The sequence below is a fragment of the Sycon ciliatum genome, chromosome 3, assembly GCF_964019385.1.
Source record: "Sycon ciliatum chromosome 3, ocSycCili1.1, whole genome shotgun sequence".
NCBI classification, from domain to species: domain Eukaryota; kingdom Metazoa; phylum Porifera; class Calcarea; order Leucosolenida; family Sycettidae; genus Sycon; species Sycon ciliatum.
The window spans coordinates 33,822,449-33,843,504 of NC_088645.1; the positions used below are offsets into that span (position 1 = coordinate 33,822,449).

Here is a 21,056-nt window from a genome sequence, read left to right on the forward strand (position 1 = left end):
AAAGACTTTAGAAGTGCATGCTAGATGTCAGCGGATTTATAAAGGTTACAAGTATGGTGGAATCGAATTTTGCTACAACTGTTGTTGATTTTAATTCGCAAATCCAAGTGAGAGAGAGAGAGAGAGAGAGAGAGAGAGAGAGAGAGAGAGAGACATAGACAGAGAGAGACAGAGACAGAGAGACAGAGAGACAAAATGAGGGCTGAGACCGCTACAACAGGGCTTAATTTTAATTCGCAAATCCAAGTGAGAGAGAGAGAGAGAGAGAGAGAGAGAGAGAGAGAGAGAGAGAGAGAGAGAGAGAGAGAGAGGAGAGAGAGAGAGAGAGAGAGAGAGAGAGAGAGAGAGAGAGAGAGAGAGAGAGAGAGAGAGAGAGAGAGAGAGAGAGAGAGAGAGAGAGAGAGAGAGAGAGAGAGAGAGAGAGAGAGAGAGAGAGAGAGAGAGAGAGAGAGAGAGAGAGAGAGAGAGAGAGCACAACTGCTCAATGACAAGGCAGCGAACATGTTAGGCAAAGTTTCACGCTTGAGCAATTATGTCCCAAACATTATTCTAGTATTGAAGTTGGAACTGAGAATAGGATCTTGTAATATGCCTGGGAAAGTAAGTGAAGAACAGTTACTTTTGAACGAGGAATACAGTGGACCTCTTTGGAGGTGCTGCGAATGATTAGAATTGGCGAGTATCAGATTTCTAATGGACAAAGCATGCAGTGCGAGTGGCTAGTGCAACTGCAGCACTTTGCCGGCCCGCGAGTAGTCCGCGACTTCACCAAAGCACCTCAACTGATACAGACATCTACCTTATTTTATCGAGGTAAATTTGATCATCGGAGTATCAGCCCCGCCCCCCTTTTTTGATGAATTTGAGTGTTCAAAGTGCGGCTCATCCTCCGTAGAATAAGGTTAATGTAACTATAATTATTATTATAAACATGGATATCAAGCACCATACATGTATGATTGTACGCAAGTAGCAGGAGGGATCCACCGGCGGGATTCGAAGCCTGCACCCCCGTCTTTCCGGAACAGTGCACTACCGATTCCATTCGGCTACCGGGGATCGCACACAGCCGTGGCTCCTTCTTGCTACATGACCCCCCCCCCCCCCCCCCCCCCTACCCACTCCCGCCCCCCACCGGCCAGTAGATATGGTGTGAGTACACAGTCTGTTGTGCCGGGGAGCAGTGCAGCAAGAAGAATCCACGTCACGAGTGTATGTGATCCCCGGCAGCCTAGTCGGTACGAGGTAACTGTCCCGGAAAGACAGTGGTGCTGGGTTCGAATTCCGCTCGTGGATCCCCTTCCCTTGCAACACATACAGGATTTCACTGTTACTAACTTAAAAGCAGTGGCTATAATCATGACACTACTCACGAGTGTGCTTCCCAGCAAATACGTACGAAGACTAGAACTGCATGGGAACTTCTTTTTCTTCCCAGTACAAGTACTATACAGTCCTATTATTTTATAGTGGAAGATTCACACCAGCTTGCCAGGCAGTCCATACCGCAAAGGGTGATACTGATCCACAAGTGAAGTGCACGGAAGAGCTTGAAAGTGAGAGAAACCAAGTCGACTTTGAAAGGAAAAATATCAGGGTGCGTACACAATTGCATGAGGAAGATTAAAGTCCAATGACATCATTCAAACCTGGGTTCAATGCACAATGAGGTCATCCAGACCTAGATCATAGAGTAATATACCTAGATATCAAAAGCAATGAGGTCATCCAGACCTACATATCAAAAGCAATGATGTCATCAAGTCTAGGCATAGCATTGTAGCATGGTAGCAAGGCACAAGGTGATGCAGTCCGTTACATGTACAGGTAGGTACATGACTGTCTAACAAACAATAGAGAAATGGTAAAATAGGATTTGTGAACAGCATGATCATGATCAGAGGCAAGGAAACCGAATTCTGCGTGTGCATTGTCAATGTAGGTATTGATATGTACAGGTAATGTAAGGATGGAGTTACTCTAGCATATTACTATAGTATACAGTACATGGGCTACAGAGAAAAGTAGAGAAAATCTGGAAGAAAACACCAAGTTACATCATACAAACATCAGTTAATTAAAAATATCAAGTACAGAATTTGAATATGGTAAGGCAGTAGTTCTGTGCCGCCTATATCCTGCTCAAATCTTCATATCCAGGGTGTAGAGGAGGCCCTCTCTTGTACTGAGCACCACTACTCCATTGAGTAGTGCTAGTGATGATGCACCATACCCTGCACTATGTACACTGGGCAACTCATAGACACAATGTGTACGTACATTGTACACAGTACACATAATATACTCTGAGTCTGAACCCTCACCGGCAATGACTAGACTATCATCAGACAGTGAACATGCCCGGCTGAACTCCAGGTCTACACCATCTGGTTTTACAGCCTCTTGCCAGTGACCATCATCAGTGTACTGGAGGAAACACCCAGTGTTACCACCAATGATGTACGGTGAACCGTGACAGGCGACAAGTGAGGCAAGTGCACAGTCACATGGAAGAGCAGGTAGTGAATGTGAGGGGAGAGCAGAGGATTTCCACTGCTTGTCAAGCAGTGTGTAACAGCTAACACAAACACAGTCGCTCATACCTGATCTACTGGTGAAGCCACCTAGAAGACTAACACTAGTGTCAGTAGCATGTACAACACAGCCAAGGTGCTGGCCATGCGCCGGCGGCACCTTTGCTACTTCCACCCACTGCCTATCATGCTGATTGTACTGCAGTAGAACAGCTTGATCTTGGTTGTCATGACAATACATGTACAAAACCTGACCATTGCTAGCTAGGGATGGGTATTGAAATGGACCACCACGACGTGGAAGAGGAAGGTCAGTCCAGTGACGTACGTCTGTAGTCTGCTGGATGCTTGTAATGGCATAATCATCTTCACAGACAGCAACGAGAGTGTTGTTGTGGATGATGAGTTTTGGGGAACAACCACGAGTGGATTCTGCTTTGATCCACTAGAGAAGACACACACACACACACACACACACACACACACACGCATGCACACGTACACACACACACCCGCACACACACCCGCACACACATATCAGCCTCAGACACCTCAGACATGCCCATCGCGGAAGCGATGATAGCGAACAGCTATGTTAGACATAGCAACTGGTGCTGGGATTACACCATTCAACAGCTTGCAAGGCTGATGACCTGACCTCCACTAATTTTTAGCCTGGTATCCACCACACAGCTGATTGAAGTGGATTTTCCTGGCCAGTGAATCCCTATTTTTCATTTTTCATTTTTTCATTTTTTTTAAACACACACCACACCACATACTCCGGCATACACTGGCTGTTGGTAACCACCCAGGAGAATGAAAGAAGAGCAATGAGAATGAGAAAGAGAAGAAAGACGTGTGCGACCATAATCGTCGGGAATTGAACCCGCAAAATCTCGATTGGAAATCGACTGCACATACCACTGCACCATATGGGACACATATAGTCACACATACACACACACACACACACACACACACACACACACACACACACACACACACACACGCACACACACACACACACACACACACACACACACACACACACACACACACACACACACACACACACACACACGCACACACACACGCACGCGCGCGCACGCACCTCAGACCTCAGAGCTGCCCATCGCGGAAGCGATGATAGCGAACAGCTATGTTAGGCATAGCAACTTGTGCTGGGATTACACCATTCAACAGCTTGCAAGGCTGATGAATTGACCGCCACTATTTTTAGCCTGGTATCCACCACAGAGCTGATTGAGGTGACTTTTTCTGGCCAGTGAATCCCTATTTTTCATTTTTCAATTTTTTTCTTTTTTTCTACACACCACACCACATACTCTGGCATACACTGGCTGTTGGTAACCACCCAGGAGAATGAAAGAAAAGTCAGGAAGAGATCGAGAAAGAGAAGAAAAATGTGTGCGACCATAATCATCGGGAATTGAACCCGCAACCTCTCGATCGGAAATCGACTGCACATACCAATGCACCATATGGGACACCATTGGACCATTGGACGCCCATCGCCGGAGGCGATGATAGCGATGCTACAGCAGAAGCCATAGCAACTTGTGCTGGGATTGCACCATTCAACAGCTTGCAAGGCTGAAGAATTGACCGCCACTATTCAGCCTGTTCTACACCACACAGCTATGCAGTGGCTTTTTCTGGCCAGTGAATCCCTACTTTTTGGTCTTTTTTTTCTTTTCTTTTCTTTTTCCCCGCACACACATCACACCACATACTCCGGCATGCACTGGTTGTTGGTAACCACCCAGGAGAATGAAAGAAAAGTCAGGAAGAGTCTGAGAAAGAGAAGAAAAACGTATGTGACCATAATCGTCGGGAATCGAACCCGCAACCTATCGATTGGAAATCGCTGCACATACCACTGCACCATATGGGACACACACACACACACGCACACACGAGCACACACGAGCACACGCACAGATCACGCCCGCCCGCCCGCTCACACAAATCCGCTTAAAAATATTCCATTTAGATGCAACTATTTTTTCGGAAGGAAAACTACTTTATACTTCTAAGCCCAAGCTTCTAGAGCTCGAGCGGTTGCGTCATCTTCTGCAGAGAATAACTTACATTTTTTCTCTATACATTCACTAGTGACCATTAGGCCATCATTTTCTTTATCTATGTTTCGCGTCAGTTCAACTTCCAGAATCATATGCGAGAGGTGGAAAAAAATAATAAGTTGCAAAATAATAAAAAGGCTCATCAGAGGTGTATGCACTGTACATAGCACAATAGCTTGTGCATGGTGTACATTCGAAAGAAAAATCGTACATCAAAGCACAACATCTAGGTTAGCAGGATGAGTAAATATTCATTTTGGGCAGAGGAGGCAACCGTTGGTGCCTATGCTTCGCTGGATTATTGTACTCAGACTTCAGCAGCGGTGCAAAGAGCTCCGGAACGACGCATCCTCTCAGCTTAAGGCGATCAATGCGGTCTGGTGTAAGCTCATAGAATATTGCTCCCAGATGCCGAACAAATGATTTACCAACGCTGGCCTAGAGGCCATTTCTGAATCCCAGCTTTGCCGTATGCAACCAGTCCACACTGATGACTCGCACGATCGTACACTCGCTGTGCATGTTTGATTTTTTTTCCGAAAAAAATCAAAACGTATGCGTGCGGACGACGTGATACATAGCTATAAAAAATGATGGCCTTATACGGATGAATCGAAAAACCACCATCACTCTTCTTCTTCCACCACCTTTTTCTCGGACTAATCGAATGCACTGGAGTTGCCGCTTTAAGTCCTATCCTGTGCAGGCGCCTATTGATCTTTTGTTGCCCAAGCATTGGTCCGGTAGTTCCTGGACTACCGTATTCGCGCGATTAGTGACCCTGGGGCACTATATTTTCAATGTCCATCACTGATGGGGAACTATTGAGAAAGGGCATTATTCAAGAGAGGGCACCGTTTTTTTTCAATGCTGGTACACTTACGTCATTCCGCATAAAAACAAAGAAGACAAAGAAAAACAAAGAATGCAAAGAAAAACATAGCCTATAATGTAGCCTCAACAGAAAGGGCAACAAGAACTGCAATTTTGATCCTGAAACCACCAATTCAATGACATGGACAAGAACATTATCAAAAGAACACCAAACTATTACTTGCACATGCGCTTGGTTACAAGGGGGGGGGGGGCACTATTCAAGAGGGGGCTTTATTTCTTCACTGGCCCATAGAGACTGGGGCACTATTTGAAGATAGGATACTATTTAAGAGAGGGCTCTAATCGCGCCAGTTCGGTAGATGTGCAAAAGGAAATATACTCAGGTACGAATATGTCAAGGGCGGAATTGTGTTAGCATTTCATACGAGGGGGAAGAAGAAGTTTTTGTTCAGCCCTCTTCTTCGCGCCTTCCCCTCAGTACAGCTACTACTTTCATAGGAAAAACGCGATTTTTGCAGGTGTTGACGTGGGGCGGCATTCAGGTAGCGTCGTGCTCAAAAGGTGAAAAAAAAACGGTGAATTTCACTATCTTAATCATTCTACAATATCTACTTTCAGTGACGAGAGTTATGCTAGACACCCTTAGCAAACCACGGTAAAGCGGGATTCACAGAAGCTTTTTTGTGATGCGACACGCGATGCGACGCGATCTGCGATGGATGCGTGCGATGCGAACTCGCGAAATACCATTCACAGAAGAAGTCAGCGATGCAACATGGTCTTGCTGGCTTGGTTACGTCACCATGATATTCGCGCGGTTTGATACAACTTGTACAAATTTATAGGCAACTCTTGAACCTTTGTACAACTTTGCTGTAGAAAAGGTCAAATTCGTACGCCAAATCGCTTGTCGCATCGCATCGCAAAAGTTGAGCCAAGCTCAACTTCTGCGATGGCCTGCGATGGCCCAGTTGCGGCGGTTGCGTGGGCCGCGACATGGCTGCGATTTGGGGTTTTCCCGGTTTCGCGTCTGTCGCATCGCGTGTCGCATCGCAAAAAAGCTTCTGTGAACCCCGCTTAAGGCTTTTTTTTTACGGTGCTCATACCGTTATCACCCATTTAGCGTTGAAGCTGCAGAGGTAAAAACGTAATGGGGCATGATTTATCGTTGTGACAAACGGTACGTTTTCGGCCAAATATTGCGTAATGCGTACCCATTTCACCTTGTATCGTGTATACGGCGCCATAAATGGTTGTACCACACGAAATAAAAGCTATTCTCATGGCAACAGTGTGCTAAAAATAGTGTGCATCTTGTTAAAGGTCGAACCCAAATCTCTGTAATTTTCTCCTTTCGGTAATACCGTTAGAACATCACGTTTTTTGCTAAGGGTGTCTAATAACTCAAAGTAAATGTACGAAGGAACTTATTACCAACTGCTGTGTCGCTTGCTGATGGTGTGCTGTGGCAACGTGTCGAGGTCAGCTGGAGAGTGCAGTTGTGGTGCGGTGATTGACGAAAAAGCTTTAAACCGTTATAAAATATATTCGAATATCCCCAATACGGCTGTTCTCTTAGTATTCCAAGGATCAGATATAAAAAAAAATACACAGACGGAATATGTGCTGTACAGCCTTTTGCCTGCATTGTTTTGTGTCCATATATAGTATGCTATGTCTTTTTTCTTGATCATCTTGATTTTAATCTGGTTCCTCCTTGGACAATAATTATTATCTGACAATGAAAGTTTGGGGCACCAGGGACATGGTCTAGTGGTTGTTTTGATAATAACGAATTTCAAGTACTAATGAATAATGTTGAAAACGGATCTAAAAACATGGCACAGACCACGCTTCGGCAGGGCATTTCAGTTTTCTATCCACTGGCAGGGGTTAATACCTAGCCGGACCAGCTATACTGAGGGAGGACGTGATCCACACATTGAAATCATGGGGGGAAGGGAAGAGAAAAATTCCAAACACGTTATACCGTACCTTTCTCTCCCGTGTGATGCGCCGAATCTTGTCCGGTGTGAGAGTCAAGGAACGTGCGGCGGGTGCAGCAGAGTGTTGTCTAGACCTGTCACCAACCTACACATGTCAACAGGGTAGAACATGAATAACTGACCAGCATGCTCTACTCAAGTACTGTATTGCAATGGCAAAATGTATTTGTGATCTTGATGAGTTGCTTGTTGACTAGATAATGTTTTTATTATTACTATTTTTTATACAAAGAACACAAACCCGGCTCGAGAAAAAAAATAAGAACAAGAAAGATAACAAAGTTGCATGCAGGGAGAATGAAGAAACGACTAGAACACATAAGTTGTGGGTTGACAGAACAAACAACTATTGAGTCGGGGCTGACTACTAGTATCCACTAGTGCAGCTGTGTAGGTGTGAAGGTGTGCAGCTGTGTAGGTGTGAAGGTGGGGCGTTGTCAGAAGGTATTGTGTGATCATGATGAGTTTCTTGTGGACTGGACAATGTTAGAAGGTATTGTGTGATCAAGATGAGTTTCTTGTGGACTGGACAATGTTAGAAGGTATTGAGTGATCAAGATGAGTTTCTTGTGGACTGGACAATGTTAGAAGGAATTGTGTGATCATGATCAGTTTCTTGTGGACTATTTTTTAAAATGCACCAGTAATCAACGCAGCAGCACCAGTAGTCGCCGCAGCAGCACCAGTAGTCAACGCAGCAGCCACAGCAGTCGCCGCAGCAGCACCGACAATCGCCGCAGCAGCACCACTAGTCGCCGCAGCAGCACCAGTAGTCGCCGCAGCAGCACCAGTAGTCGCCGCAGCGGCACCAGTAGTCACCGCAGCAGCCACAGCAGTCGCCGCAGCAGCACCGACAATCGCCGCAGCAGCACCACTAGTCATACGCAGCAGCACGAGTAGTCGCCGCAGCAGCACCAGTAGTCACCGCAGCAGCACCAGTAGTCAATGCAGCAGCAGCACCAGCAGTCGCCGCAACAGCACCAGTAGTCGCCGCAGGGGCACCAGTAGTCAACGCAGCAGCAGCAGCAGCATTCGTCGCAGCAGCACCAAAAGTCACCGCAGCAGCACCAGTAGTCGCCGCAGCAGCACCAGTAGTCAACGCAGCAGCCACAGCAGTCGCCGCAGCAGCACCGACAATCGCCGCAGCAGCACCACTAGTCGCCGCAGCAGCACCAGTAGTCGCCGCAGCAGCACCAGTAGTCGCCGCAGCGGCACCAGTAGTCAACGCAGCAGCCACAGCAGTCGCCGCAGCAGCACCGACAATCGCCGCAGCAGCACCACTAGTCATACGCAGCAGCACGAGTAGTCGCCGCAGCAGCACCAGTAGTCACCGCAGCAGCACCAGTAGTCAATGCAGCAGCAGCACCAGCAGTCGCCGCAACAGCACCAGTAGTCGCCGCAGGGGCACCAGTAGTCAACGCAGCAGCAGCAGCATTCGTCGCAGCAGCACCAAAAGTCACCGCAGCAGCACCAGTAGTCGCCGCAGCATCACCAGTAGTCGCCGCAGCAGCACCAGTAGTCTACGCAGCAGCAAAAGTATTCGCCGCAGCAGCACCAGTCGTCACCGCAGCAGCACCAGTATCCGCCGCACCAGCACCAGTAGTCACCGCAGCAGCCCCAGTCGTCGCCGCAGCAGCACCAGCAGTCGCTGCAGCTGCACCAGTAGTCGCCGCAGCAGCACAAGTATTCGCTGCAGCAGCACCAGTAGTCACCGCAGCAGCAGCAGAAGTCACCGCAGCAGCACCAGTAGTCACCGCAGCAGCACCAGTAGTCACCACAGCAGCACCAGTAGTCACCGCAGCAGCACCACTAGTCACCGCAGCAGCACCAGTATTCGCCACAGCAGCACCAGTAGTCACCGCAGCAGCACCAGTAGTCACCGCAGCAGCACCAGTAGTCGCCGTAACAGCACCAGTTGTCACCACAGCAGCACCAGAATTCGCCGCAGCAGCACCAGCAGTCACCGCAGCAGCCCCAGTAGTCGCCGCAGCAGCACCATTAGTCGCCGCAGCAGCACCAGCAGTCGCCGCAGTTGCACCAGTATTCGCCGCAGCAGCACCAGCAGTCCCCGCAGGCGCACCAGTAGTCAATGCAGCAGCAGCAGTATTCGCCGTAGCAGCACCAGTAGTCGCCGCAGCAGCACCAGTAGTCACCACAGCAGCACCAGCAGTCGCCGCAGCAGCACCATGAGTCGCCGCAGCAGCACCAGTAGTCAACGCAGCAGCACCAGTAGTCGCCGCAGCAGCACCAGCAGTCGCCGCAGCAGCAGCAGTATTCGCCGCAGCAGCACCAGCAGTCCCCGCAGGCGCACCAGTAGTCACCACAGCAGCGCCAGCAGTCGCCGCAGCAGCACCAGTAATCACCTCAGCAGCACCAGTATTTGCCGCAGCAGCACCAGAAGTCACCGCAGCAGCACCCGTATTCGCCGCAGCAGCACCAGTATACACCGCAGCAGCCCCAGTAGTCGCCGGAGCACTACCAGCAGTCGCCGCAGCAGCACCAGTATTCGCCACAGCAGCACCAGTAGTTAACGCAGCAGCACCAGTAATCACCGCAGCAGCACCAGTAGTCACCGCAGCAGCACCAGTATTCGCCGCAGCTGCACCAGTTGCAAACGCAGCAGCACCAGTAGTCACCGCAGCAGCACAATCAGTCGCCGAAGCAGCACCAGTGTTCGCCGCAGCAGCACCAGTAGTCACCACAGCAGCACCAGCACTCGCCGCAGCAGCACCAGTAGTCACCGCAGCAGCACCAGTATTCGCCGCAGCAGCACCAGTATACACCGGAGCAGCCCCAGTAGTCGCCGCAGCAGTACCAGCCGTCGCCGCAGCAGCACCAGTATTCGCCACAGCAGCACCAGCAGTCGCCGCAGCAGCAGCAGCTGTATTCGCCGCAGCAGCACCAGCAGTCCCCGCAGGCGCACCAGTAGTCTGTGCAGCAGAAGCAGTATTCGCCACAGCAGCACCAGTAGTCGCCGCAGCAGCACCAGCAGTCGCCGCAGCAGCACCAGTAGTCGCCGCAGGAGCACCAGCAGTCTCCGCAGCAGCACCAGTATTCGCCGCAGCAGCACCAGCAGTCGCCGCAGCAGCAGCAGCTGTATTCGCCGCAGCAGCACCAGCAGTCCCCGCAGGCGCACCAGTAGTCTGTGCAGCAGAAGCAGTATTCGCCGCAGCAGCACCAGTAGTCGCCGCAGCAGCACCAGCAGTCGCCGCAGCAGCACCAGTAGTCGCCGCAGGAGCACCAGCAGTCTCCGCAGCAGCACCAGTATTCGCCGCAGCAGCAGCATTCGTCGCAGCAGGCGCACCAGTAGTCAACGCAGCAGCAGCAGCAGCAGCATTCGTCGCAGCAGCACCAGTAGTCACCGCAGCAGCAGTAGTAGTCACCGCTGCAGCACCAGCAGTCGCCGCAGCAGCACCAGTATTCGCCGCAGCAGCACCAGTAGTCGCCGCAGAAGCACCAGTAGTCGCCGCAGCAGCACCAGCAGTCGCCGCAGCCGCACAAGTAGTCAACGCAGCAGCAGCAACATTCGCCGCAGCAGCACCAGTAGTCACCGTAGCAGCACCAGTAGTCAGGGAGCAGCACCAGTAGTCGCCGCAGTAGCACCAGTATTCTCCGCAGCAGCACCAGTAGTCACCGCAGCAGCACCAGTAGTCACCGCAGCAGCCCCAGTAGTCATTCGCCGCAGCAGCACCAGTAGTCGCCGCAGCAGCACCAGCAGTCTCCACAGCAGCACCAGTATTCGCCGCAGCAGCACCAGCAGTCGCCGCAGGCGCACAGGTAGTCAACGCAGCAGCAGCAGCATTCGCCGCAGTAGCACTAGCAGTTACCGCAGCAGCAGCAGTAGTCACCGCAGCAGCACCAGCAGTCGCCGCAGCAGCACCAGTATTCGCCGCAGCAGCAACAGTAGTCGACGCAGCAGCATCAGTAGTCACGGCAGCAGCACCAGTAGACACCGCAGCAGTACCAGTAGTCGCCGCAGCAGCACCAGTAGTCACCGCAGCAGCACCAATAGTCGCGGCAGCAGCACCAGTAGTCACCGCAGCAGCACCAGTACTCACCGCAGCAGCACCAGTATTCGCCGCAGCAGCACCAGAAGTCACCGCAGCAGCACCAGTATTCGCCGCAGGAGCACCAGTAGTCACCGCACCTGATCCACACAGTGAAATCATGGGGGAAAGGAAGAGAAAAATTCCAAACACGTTATACCGTACCTTTCTCTCCCGTGTGATGCGCCGAATCTTGTCCGGTGTGAGAGTCAAGGAACGTGCGGCGGGTGCAGCAGAGTGTTGTCTAGACCTGTCACCAACCTACACATGTCAACAGGGTAGAACATGAATAACTGACCAGCATGCTCTACTCAAGTACTGTATTGCAATGGCAAAATGTATTTGTGATCTTGATGAGTTGCTTGTTGACTAGATAATGTTTTTATTATTCCTATTTTTTATACAAAGAACACAAACCCGGCTCGAGAAAAAAAATAAGAACAAGAAATATAACAAAGTTGCATGCAGGGAGAATGAAGAAACGACTAGAACACATAAGTTGTGGGTTGACAGAGCAAACAACTATTGAGTCGGGGCTGACTACTAGTATCCACTAGTGCAGCTGTGTAGGTGTGAAGGTGGAGCGTTGTCAGAAGGCATTGTGTGATCATGATGAGTTTCTTGTGGACTGGACAATGTTAGAAGGTATTGTGTGATCATGATGAGTTTCTTGTGCACTGGACAATGTTAGAAGGTATTGTGTGATCATGATGAGTTTCTTGTGGACTAAAGAACCATAATATGGCGAAACACTCATTACATTTCCACACAATCTCATACACATGGTCGTGACCGTGGAAGGTAGTGTCCCAATTTCTGGTCACAAATGTAGATATGTGTGCTTTCAGAGAAAAACACATTGGTGTTTCATATATAAAATGAACCAAAATTGCTCAAATCTATGGATTTTCATGCTTCTCTTTCTTTCACATGCATTTGAATCAAAAGTTAAAGGGGTTAAAAACGGACTTTGATGAATGAATACACTTTTTTGTTCCCAACAAGGCCCCTGCACAATCTTCTCAGCACCAAGGTCAAGGCGACAAATCTCGTACGCGTACGAAGCCTCGTAACCGTCCCCCCCCCCCCCAGCTTGACCCAGCAGCAAACCAGCTGGACCCAGCCGATGCAGATGATCCCCGGGACAGCAGTCAGGGCAGATCGACTTGGCCTCTGGCTCTGCACAGCACGAAACCCGTACCCGTACGGACGACCCCAGCTTGGTCGATCCTGAGCCTGTGCAATCAAACTGCAAGAAGAGCCAACCTATCCTGGCCAGCATCGAGGATGACAGTTGGAAATTAGTTGCCGCGGGCCCGCCAAGAAATAAGCCATCAGTGTTCCTTGTGGGCAACTTAAGCCACGACTGTACGGTGGACAGCCTCGATGAGTTTGCAAACCGTAGGTCAGAAAGCGTGAGGACGCCTGTCAAAGCCCACCAATGCAACCTACACACAGCCGGAAACGGGCAAGTGTCCGCAAGGATATCAGATGATGCCACCTCCAAGCTGACAGTGACGTCAGTCAATTTCTGGCCAAGGCCGCTCTACTGCAGGCCGTGGAGATTAGACACCTCCACAAATGCAAATGCAGCTAACAGCACCAGCCGAAGCAATATACACAGCCACAACAAGAACAACAACAGCAGCAGCAGCAGCAACAACAACAACACCAGCAGCAGCACCAGAAGTCGCCGCAGCAGTCGCCGCAGCAGCACCAGCAGTCGCCGAAGCAGCACCATTAGTCGCTGCAGCAGTACCAGCAGTCGCCGCAGCAGCACCAGTAATCAACGCAGCAGCACCATTAGTCGCTGCAGCGGCACCAGTAGTCAACGCAGCAGCCACAGCAGTCAACGCAGCAGCCACAGCAGTCGCCGCAGCAGCACCGACAGTCGCCGCAGCAGTACCAGCAGTCGCCGCAGCAGCACCACTAGTCATACGCAGCAGCACCAGTAGTCACCGCAGCAGCAACAGTAGTCACCGCAGCAGCGCCAGTATTCGCCGCAGCAGCACCAGCAGTCGCCACAGGCGCACCAGTAGTCAACGCAGCAGCAGCAGCATTCGCCGCAGCAGCACCAGTAGTCACCGCAGCAGCACCAGTAGTCACCGCAGCAGCAGCAGCAGTAGTCACCGCAGCAGCACCAGTAGTCACCGCAGCAGCACCAGTAGTCACCGCAGCAGCACCAGTAGTCATCGCAGCAGCACCAGTAGTCACCGCAGCAGCACCAGTAGTCGCCGCAGCACCAGTAGTCACCACAGCAGCACCAGTAGTCACCTCAGCAGCACCAGTAGTCACCGCAGCAGCACCAGTATTCGCCGCAGCTGCACCAGCAGTCGCCACAGGCGCACCAGTAGTCAACGCAGCAGCAGCAGCATTCGCCGCAGCAGCACCAGTAGTCACCGCAGCAGCACCAGTAGTCACCGCAGGAGCACCAGTAGTCACCGTAGCAGCACCAGTAGTCACCACAGCCGCAGCAGCAGTAGTCGCCGCAGCAGCACCAGTAGTCACCGCAGCAGCACCAGTAGTCACCGCAGCAGCACCAGTAGTCACCGCAGCAGCACCAGTAGTCACCGCAGCAGCACCAGTAGTCACCGCAGCAGCAGCAGTAGTCATCGCAGCAGCACCAGTATTCGCCGCAGCAGCACAAGTAGTCGCCGCAGCAGCACCAGTAGTCGCCGTAGCAGCACCAGTAGTCACTACAGCAGCACCAGCAGTCACCGCAGCAGCCCCAGTAGTCGCCGCAGCAGCACCATTAGTCGCCGCAGCAGCACCAGCAGTCGCCGCAGCACCAGCAGTATTCGCCGCAGCAGCACCAGCAGTCCCCGCAGGCGCACCAGTAGTCAGTGCAGCAGCACCAGTATTCGCCGCAGCAGCACCAGTAGTCGCCGCAGCAGCACCAGTAGTCACCACAGCAGCACCAGCAGTCGCCGCAGCAGCACCATAAGTCGCCGCAGCAGCACCAGTAGTCAACGCAGCAACCCCAGTAGTCGCCACAGCAGCACCAGCAGTCGCCGCAGCAGCACCAGTAGTCGCCGCAGCAGCACCAGCAGTCACCGCAGCAGCAGCAGTATTCGCCGCAGCAGCACCAGCAGTCCCCGCAGGCGCACCAGTAGTCAATGCAGCAGCAGCAGTATTCGCCGCAGCAGCAGAACCAGAAGTCAACGCAGCAGCACCAGTAGTCACCGCAGCAGCACCAGCAGTCGCCGCAGCAGCACCAGTATTCGCCGCAGCAGCACCAGTAATCGCCGCAGCAGCACCAGTAGTCGCCGCAGCAGCACCAGCAGTCGCCGCAGCCGCACAAGTAGTCAACGCAGCAGCAGCAACATTCGCCGCAGCAGCACCAGTAGTCACCGCAGCAGCACCAGTAGTCAGAGAGCAGCAAAAGTAGTCGTCGCAGGAGCACCAGTATTCTCCGCAGCAGCACCAGTAGTCGCCGCAGCAGCACCAGTAGTCAGGACAGCAGCACCAGTAGTCACCGCAGCAGCACCAGTAGTCGCCGCAGCAGCACCAGTAGACACCGCAGCAGCACCAGTAGTCGCCGTAGCAGCACCAGTAGTCACCGCAGCAGCACCAGTATTCGCCGCAGCAGCACCAGTAGTCACCGCAGCAGCCCCAGTAGTCGCCGCAGCAACACCAGCAGTCGCCGCAGCAGCACCAGTATTCGCCACAGCAGCACCTACAATTGCCGCAGCAGCAGCAGTATTCGCCGAAGCAGCACCAGCAGTCGCCGCAGGCGCACCAGTAGTCAGTGCAGCAGCACCAGTAGTCGCCGCAGCAGCACCAGTAGTCACCGCAGCAGCACCAGTAGTCACCGCAGCAGCACCAGTAGTCACCGCAGCAGCACCAGTAGTCACCGCAGCAGCACCAGTAGTCACCGCAGCAGCAGCAGTAGTCACCGCAGCAGCACCAGTATTCGCCGCAGCAGCACAAGTAGTCGCCGCAGCAGCACCAGTAGTCGCCGTAGCAGCACCAGTAGTCACCACAGCAGCACCAGTAGTCACGGCAGCAGCACCAGTATTCGCCGCAGCAGCACCAATAGTCACCGCAGCAGCACCAGTATTCGCCGGAGCAGCACCAGAAGTCGCCGCAGCAGCACCAGTAGTCACCGCAGCAGCACCAGCAGTCGCCGCAGGCGCACCAGTAGTCAACGCAGCAGCAGCAGCATTCGCCGCAGCAGCACCAGTAGTCACCGCAGCAGCAGCAGTAGTCACCGCAGCAGCACCAGCAGTCGCCGCAGCAGCACCAGTATTCGCCGCAGCAGCAACAGTAGTCGCCGCAGCAGCACCAGTAGTCACGGCAGCAGCACCAGTAGTCACCGCAGCAGCACCAGTAGTCGCCGCAGCAGCACCAGTATTCGCCGCAGCAGCAACAGTAGTCGCCGCAGCAGCACCAGTAGTCGCCGCAGCAGCACCAGTAGTCACCGCAGCAGCACCAGTAGTCACCGCAGCAGCACCAGTAGTCACCGCAGCAGCACCAGTATTCGCCGCAGCAGCACCAGTAGTCACCGCAGCAGCACCAGTATTCGCCGCAGCAGCACCAGTAGTCACCGCAGCAGCACCAGTATTCGCCGGAGCAGCACCAGAAGTCGCCACAGCAGCACCGGCAGTCACCGCAGCAGCACCAGTAGTCACCACAGCACCAGTATTCGCCACAGCAGCACCAGTAGTCACCGCAGCAGCACCAGCAGTCGCCGCAGCAGCCCCAGTAGTCGCCACAGCAGCACCATTATTCGCCGAAGCAGCACCATTAGTCACTTCAGCAGCACAAGCAGTCAACGCAGCAGCCCCAGTAGTCGCCGCAGCAGCACCAGCAGTCGCCGCAGCAGCACCAGTAGTCGCAGCAGCAGCACCAGCAGTCGCCACAGCAGCACCAGCAGTCGCCGCAGGAGCACCAATAATCAGCGCAGCAGCAGCAGCATTCGCCGCAGCAGCACCAGTGGTCAACGCAGCAGCACCAGTAGTCACTGCAGCAGCACCAGCAGCCGCCGCAGCAGCACCAACATTCGCCGCAACAGCACCACTATTCGCTGCAGCAGCACCAATAGTCACCGCAGCAGCACCTGTAGTCGCCGCAGCAGCACCAGCAGTCACCGCAGCAGCACAAGTAGTCACCGCAGCAGCACCAGTAGTCGCCGCAGCAGAACCAGTAGTCACCGCAGCAGCACCAGTAGTCACTGCAGCAGCATCACTAGTCGCCGCAGCAGCACTAGTAGTCGCCGGAGCAGCACCACCAGTCGCCGCAGCAGCCCCAGTAGTAGCCGCAGCAGCACCATTAGTCGCCGCAGCAGCACCAGTACTCGCCGCAGCAGCACCAGCAGTCGCCGCAGCAGCACCAGCAGTCGCCGCAGCAGTAGCGTAAGTAGCCTTGCAGAAGAGACAGCAATCCTCCAGCAGGCAGTAGACTCACTGGCAGCATGGGGAAGCAGGTGGAAGATTAAGTTCGAGCCCACAAAGTCGCTGGCATTCGCCATCAGCCGCCACTGCTCGCCAACCCCCACCCCCGAACGCTATACGCTTCCAAGGAGCAGTCGTACCAGATGTAGAGGAGCTCCAGCTTCTTGGCGTCACTTTCGACAGGCAGCTGGCATTCCGCATCCATATCCAACAGCTTGCAGTACGCGCAGCCCAGCGGCTTGGCTTCCTCCTGAAGGCATCGGCTGTACTACACCCAAAGTACCGGGCAACCGTGTACTGTGGCTTTGTCCGCCCTGTGTTAGAGTATGGCATGGTGGTGTGGATGAGCGCGGCCCCCACCACCTTGGCCCGCCTCACTGCCATCCAGCGCCGTGCCCTACACATAATTGGAGATGGATCATACCTCCCGAGCCTCGACATTCGACGTACCATAGCAGGGCTCTGTTTCCTGTACAAGCTACACTTCGTGGAGGGTCCGGAAATGTTGAAAGCCATTCTGCCACCATCAGCAGCCGCACTGCAATGCCGCATGTCTACACTTGAGACAACCAGATCTGCAACACATTATCCATCACAACTCACCAGTATCCTTCCTCCTCAGTCACGAAACAACACACTCCGCTCATTTCCCCACCCCCTCATCGCAACGTGGAATCAGCTCCCACCTACCCTTCTGCAATCTCCCCCTTCTCGCAGAGGTATGCACACCGTCAAGAAAAATGTCAACGACCACTTGCGGCGCAGCAAGTGGGAGTGGGCCACAGACAGGTTATGATCTCTCCATCGCCGCCAACACACCAGCCTAGTATACTGATCTCACTCCAGGTCCCTTCTACCTCTCTCTGATCACCTTCGCTCAGCCTTAATATGCGATTATCAGTTCTCTCCATCTTCCTATTTCCACGGTGCACTGCTTTTACTATTGTTATGTCCTATCTCAACCTCAAATTCTCCCCATTATCGTTTGCACAGCCGGTGCTTCCCTCTTGGATCCACAATCATGTTCTTTTCTCCTATGTACCGGCACACATGAGTAACGATGAATCCGAGACCTTTGGTCGGATGAGTAACTTTTGCCCAGCCCCCACTTCCATCCAATATGCCACCGTCCTCGCTGTGCCGCATCTGATGGTTCTGTGGTACCGGATTTTCCCCAATAAATGCACAGTACTTTTATTTTTTCAAAGGTGGTCAGACCTGTACTACTATAGGAGACTGTACTAGTATTGGAGACGTGTACTTTTATTATTTCTGGAAAGATTGATTGCCTGAGTTTGGTGGCAAACAACTCGTGATAATGATACTGTAAGGCTGTAAATTCACTCCACCATAGTAAGAATCAGTGTACAAAGACACAAAGATGATGAACGGGTAAGAAGAACGAAGTAAGGTGGACCCTGGTAGCTGTACCCCAGTAGTGTTCATCACATCATTCCGGCATTTACTCTTATTAGAGACGTGTTATTTTATATTTTTTATCCATGCTCAACATGTACTACAATTGGAGACGTACTAGTATTGGAGACGTACTAGTATTGGAGACGAGTATGTTTAATGGGAAAAATATTGTATTCAGTAAAAAAAACACACACACACACATTCTTACCTGTACTGTGGAGCGAAGTTGTGATAGCTGATCATTCACCCGTCTGTTGGTCTCATCTAGCTGCTCACTGATGGATGCACGTAGGTCTGTCTGTTGACTGGCAACTACGGCTACATGTCCTTGCAGGCTGGTGACTTGTTCGGTCGTAGTCTCCAGTCGGTCACGGATCCCAGTCACTTGTTGGTTCGTAGTCTCCAGTCGGTCACGGATCCCAGTCACTTGCTGGCTCGTAGTCTGCAGTTGGCCACGGATAGCGTTGGTTTCCAGCTGAGTGTCGACAAGACGCTGTGTTATGCTGCTGAGTTGGTCCTCTACTGCAGAGCTGCGTGCGGTGATGTCAGCAATGCATGTAGCTTGCTGGCTTAGCTGCTGTGAAATCGACTCTAGTTGCCTGGTAACCGCTGTACCAGCAGTGCTAGGCTGACTCTGTACAACATCATCAAATATACACATAGCAGACGGAGGGACAGACAGGGGGACAGACAGAGGGACAGACGGAGGGACAGACAGGCAGACAGACAGACAGAAAGAAATGCATAGAGGCAAAATAGGTAAACGGATAGAGAGACAGATACACACACAGGCAGACATTCTCCAAGAAACTCAATGTACATCAATGTGTGTTTGTACGCATCTCAAAGTTGCATATCAAGCACAATACATCATCAACAGTAATAGATACCCGTGTATACATACACTGTATGAAGACCTTCAAGTTTGCTGCATTCATTTTACCTAGCATACACACTGACAGTGAATGGGTAAAAAAAACATTCGTGAGCACGTGACTGTTTCTTTGCAGTTCATACTAGTACTCAGTCATGTAGAGGAGACGGCTCGATACCGGGACGTTTTGACAGCCAAATTTGTATAGACCCAAACCGATCATCAGCGTTGATTTTTCACTCGAAATATGTTTGTGGAAGGAAACTGGCATGTTGAAGTTTGCTCTGGGGCCAGAGTCAATCGAACTGAGCCACTCCTTTGTGTTGACCCATTGCCTCCAGTTGCCCAATTTTTCGCTTCAAAAAAGTTCAAATCAGAGGTGGCTCCAAACCGGACACGTTTTAGAGTGCCCGTCAAATTCACTCTGGGTCTGAAATTAGGTAATTGCTATCGCTCCACGACGGCCAGTACAGAGTAACAATAAGCCTTGTGTGTGCTTCCATTAGTTTTGATTGGTATGCGGTGCTTTATTGGCGAGAGGCGAGCCGCTGTTTACCTGCGACAAGAAGTTGATTTTTCGAAAGTCGTAAAACTCAAGTCGCAGTGCGAAGCAACACGTCAAAAACTCACCTGCTTGATATGGCGCTTCTGGTCATCGCAGAGCCATGCAATTTTGGCTCGGAGTATAACACATCGTAGTCTCACTGTGACATATGTTTTCTAATCAAAATACCAAGAGAGAAAGTGAATATTGAGTCCGTTCCGGTTTGCAACCGGTGTCCTATTTGAAACCGTCCCCTCTACTCATGAAATAAACGTTTAGGTCACATTCGATTACAAACAACACATAATTGCTCACCGGCAAAATACTGTTGAACATGGCCAAGAAACGTTTGATCTCTTCGTGCGCTTGCTCGGCTGACGGTCGGTCCCCAGGACGGTTAGAGAGACAGCGGCGTATCAATGGCTTTGTGGTGACTTTAGCAGTTCCCATACCTGTAACTTTTCCGTTTTCACTCCTGGGTTTTCCATAAGCGGTGACTTTGATTTTTATGGCCATTTTCCGGAATTATAATGTGTACGCTACTTCCGGTTCAGATTCCAGATTGTACGCATATATCCCATCATGCATCCTAGTATTTCGCCAGGCATTTATACCGTAGCGTATCTGTATATAGGACATATACACACTGTCACTGTACTATGTCATTACTACACATGTACACCCTTTTCCTTACTGGCCAAGACATTCTCAACCTAGAGCTTTAGGCCAGTAGATAGTTTGGTTTCATCGAAGGCAGTTGCCTTTCTATCTCTCTTTCATTGCTTTGTCAATATTACAGTAATAATACAACTCTATCGATTTACGCCATTTGTGTGCGTTTTAAGAGTTGTGCTAGGGCTAGGACCCTACATTGGTGACCCCGTTCTATTTTTTTTTGCAGTATTGCGTTTGTGCGCGGATCGCGTTCGTAGTTCTCGATCGAGTCTGTCATCGTTTATATCACAGCACCATCTGAACATGTCGAATCCTGTCACCCCACAACGCGGTACAGGTGCGGGCCTTGGCCGAGCTAACGCACTTTCGAGGTCTCTGTCGGCACAGCAGCGCCCGCGCCCTGGCCAGAACACAGACCAAGTGCAACCAGCAGCCGTTCATGCCGTTGCCATCAAGCTGCCACCGTTCTGGCCCCACGACCCGCACATTTGGTTTGCCCAAGCTGAGGCGATGTTCAATACGCGGCAGATCCGGACCGAGCGGACTAAATTCGACCACGTTGTCAGCGCCTTGGCCCCTGAGTTTGTGCAGGAAATCAGAGATCTCGTGTTGCGTCCTCC

General features: G+C 51.9%; 2 protein-coding genes across 3 annotated transcripts in view; both read right to left on the reverse strand.

Annotated features, from left to right (window-relative positions):
- LOC135812033 (serine/threonine-protein kinase OSR1-like) overlaps nt 1–21,056 on the reverse strand; it is a 122,063-nt gene that overhangs the window by 66,184 nt on the left and 34,823 nt on the right. The window lies entirely within an intron of this gene.
- LOC135812372 (uncharacterized) lies at nt 1,551–20,211 on the reverse strand. Its single transcript, XM_065325748.1, has 5 exons — nt 20,077–20,211; nt 18,552–18,977; nt 11,697–11,792; nt 7,475–7,570; nt 1,551–2,979 (listed from the first exon to the last, which is right to left on the reverse strand). Exons 1-5 carry the CDS (start codon nt 20,209–20,211, stop codon nt 2,143–2,145), a joined length of 1,590 nt encoding a protein of 529 aa, XP_065181820.1. The 3' UTR covers nt 1,551–2,142.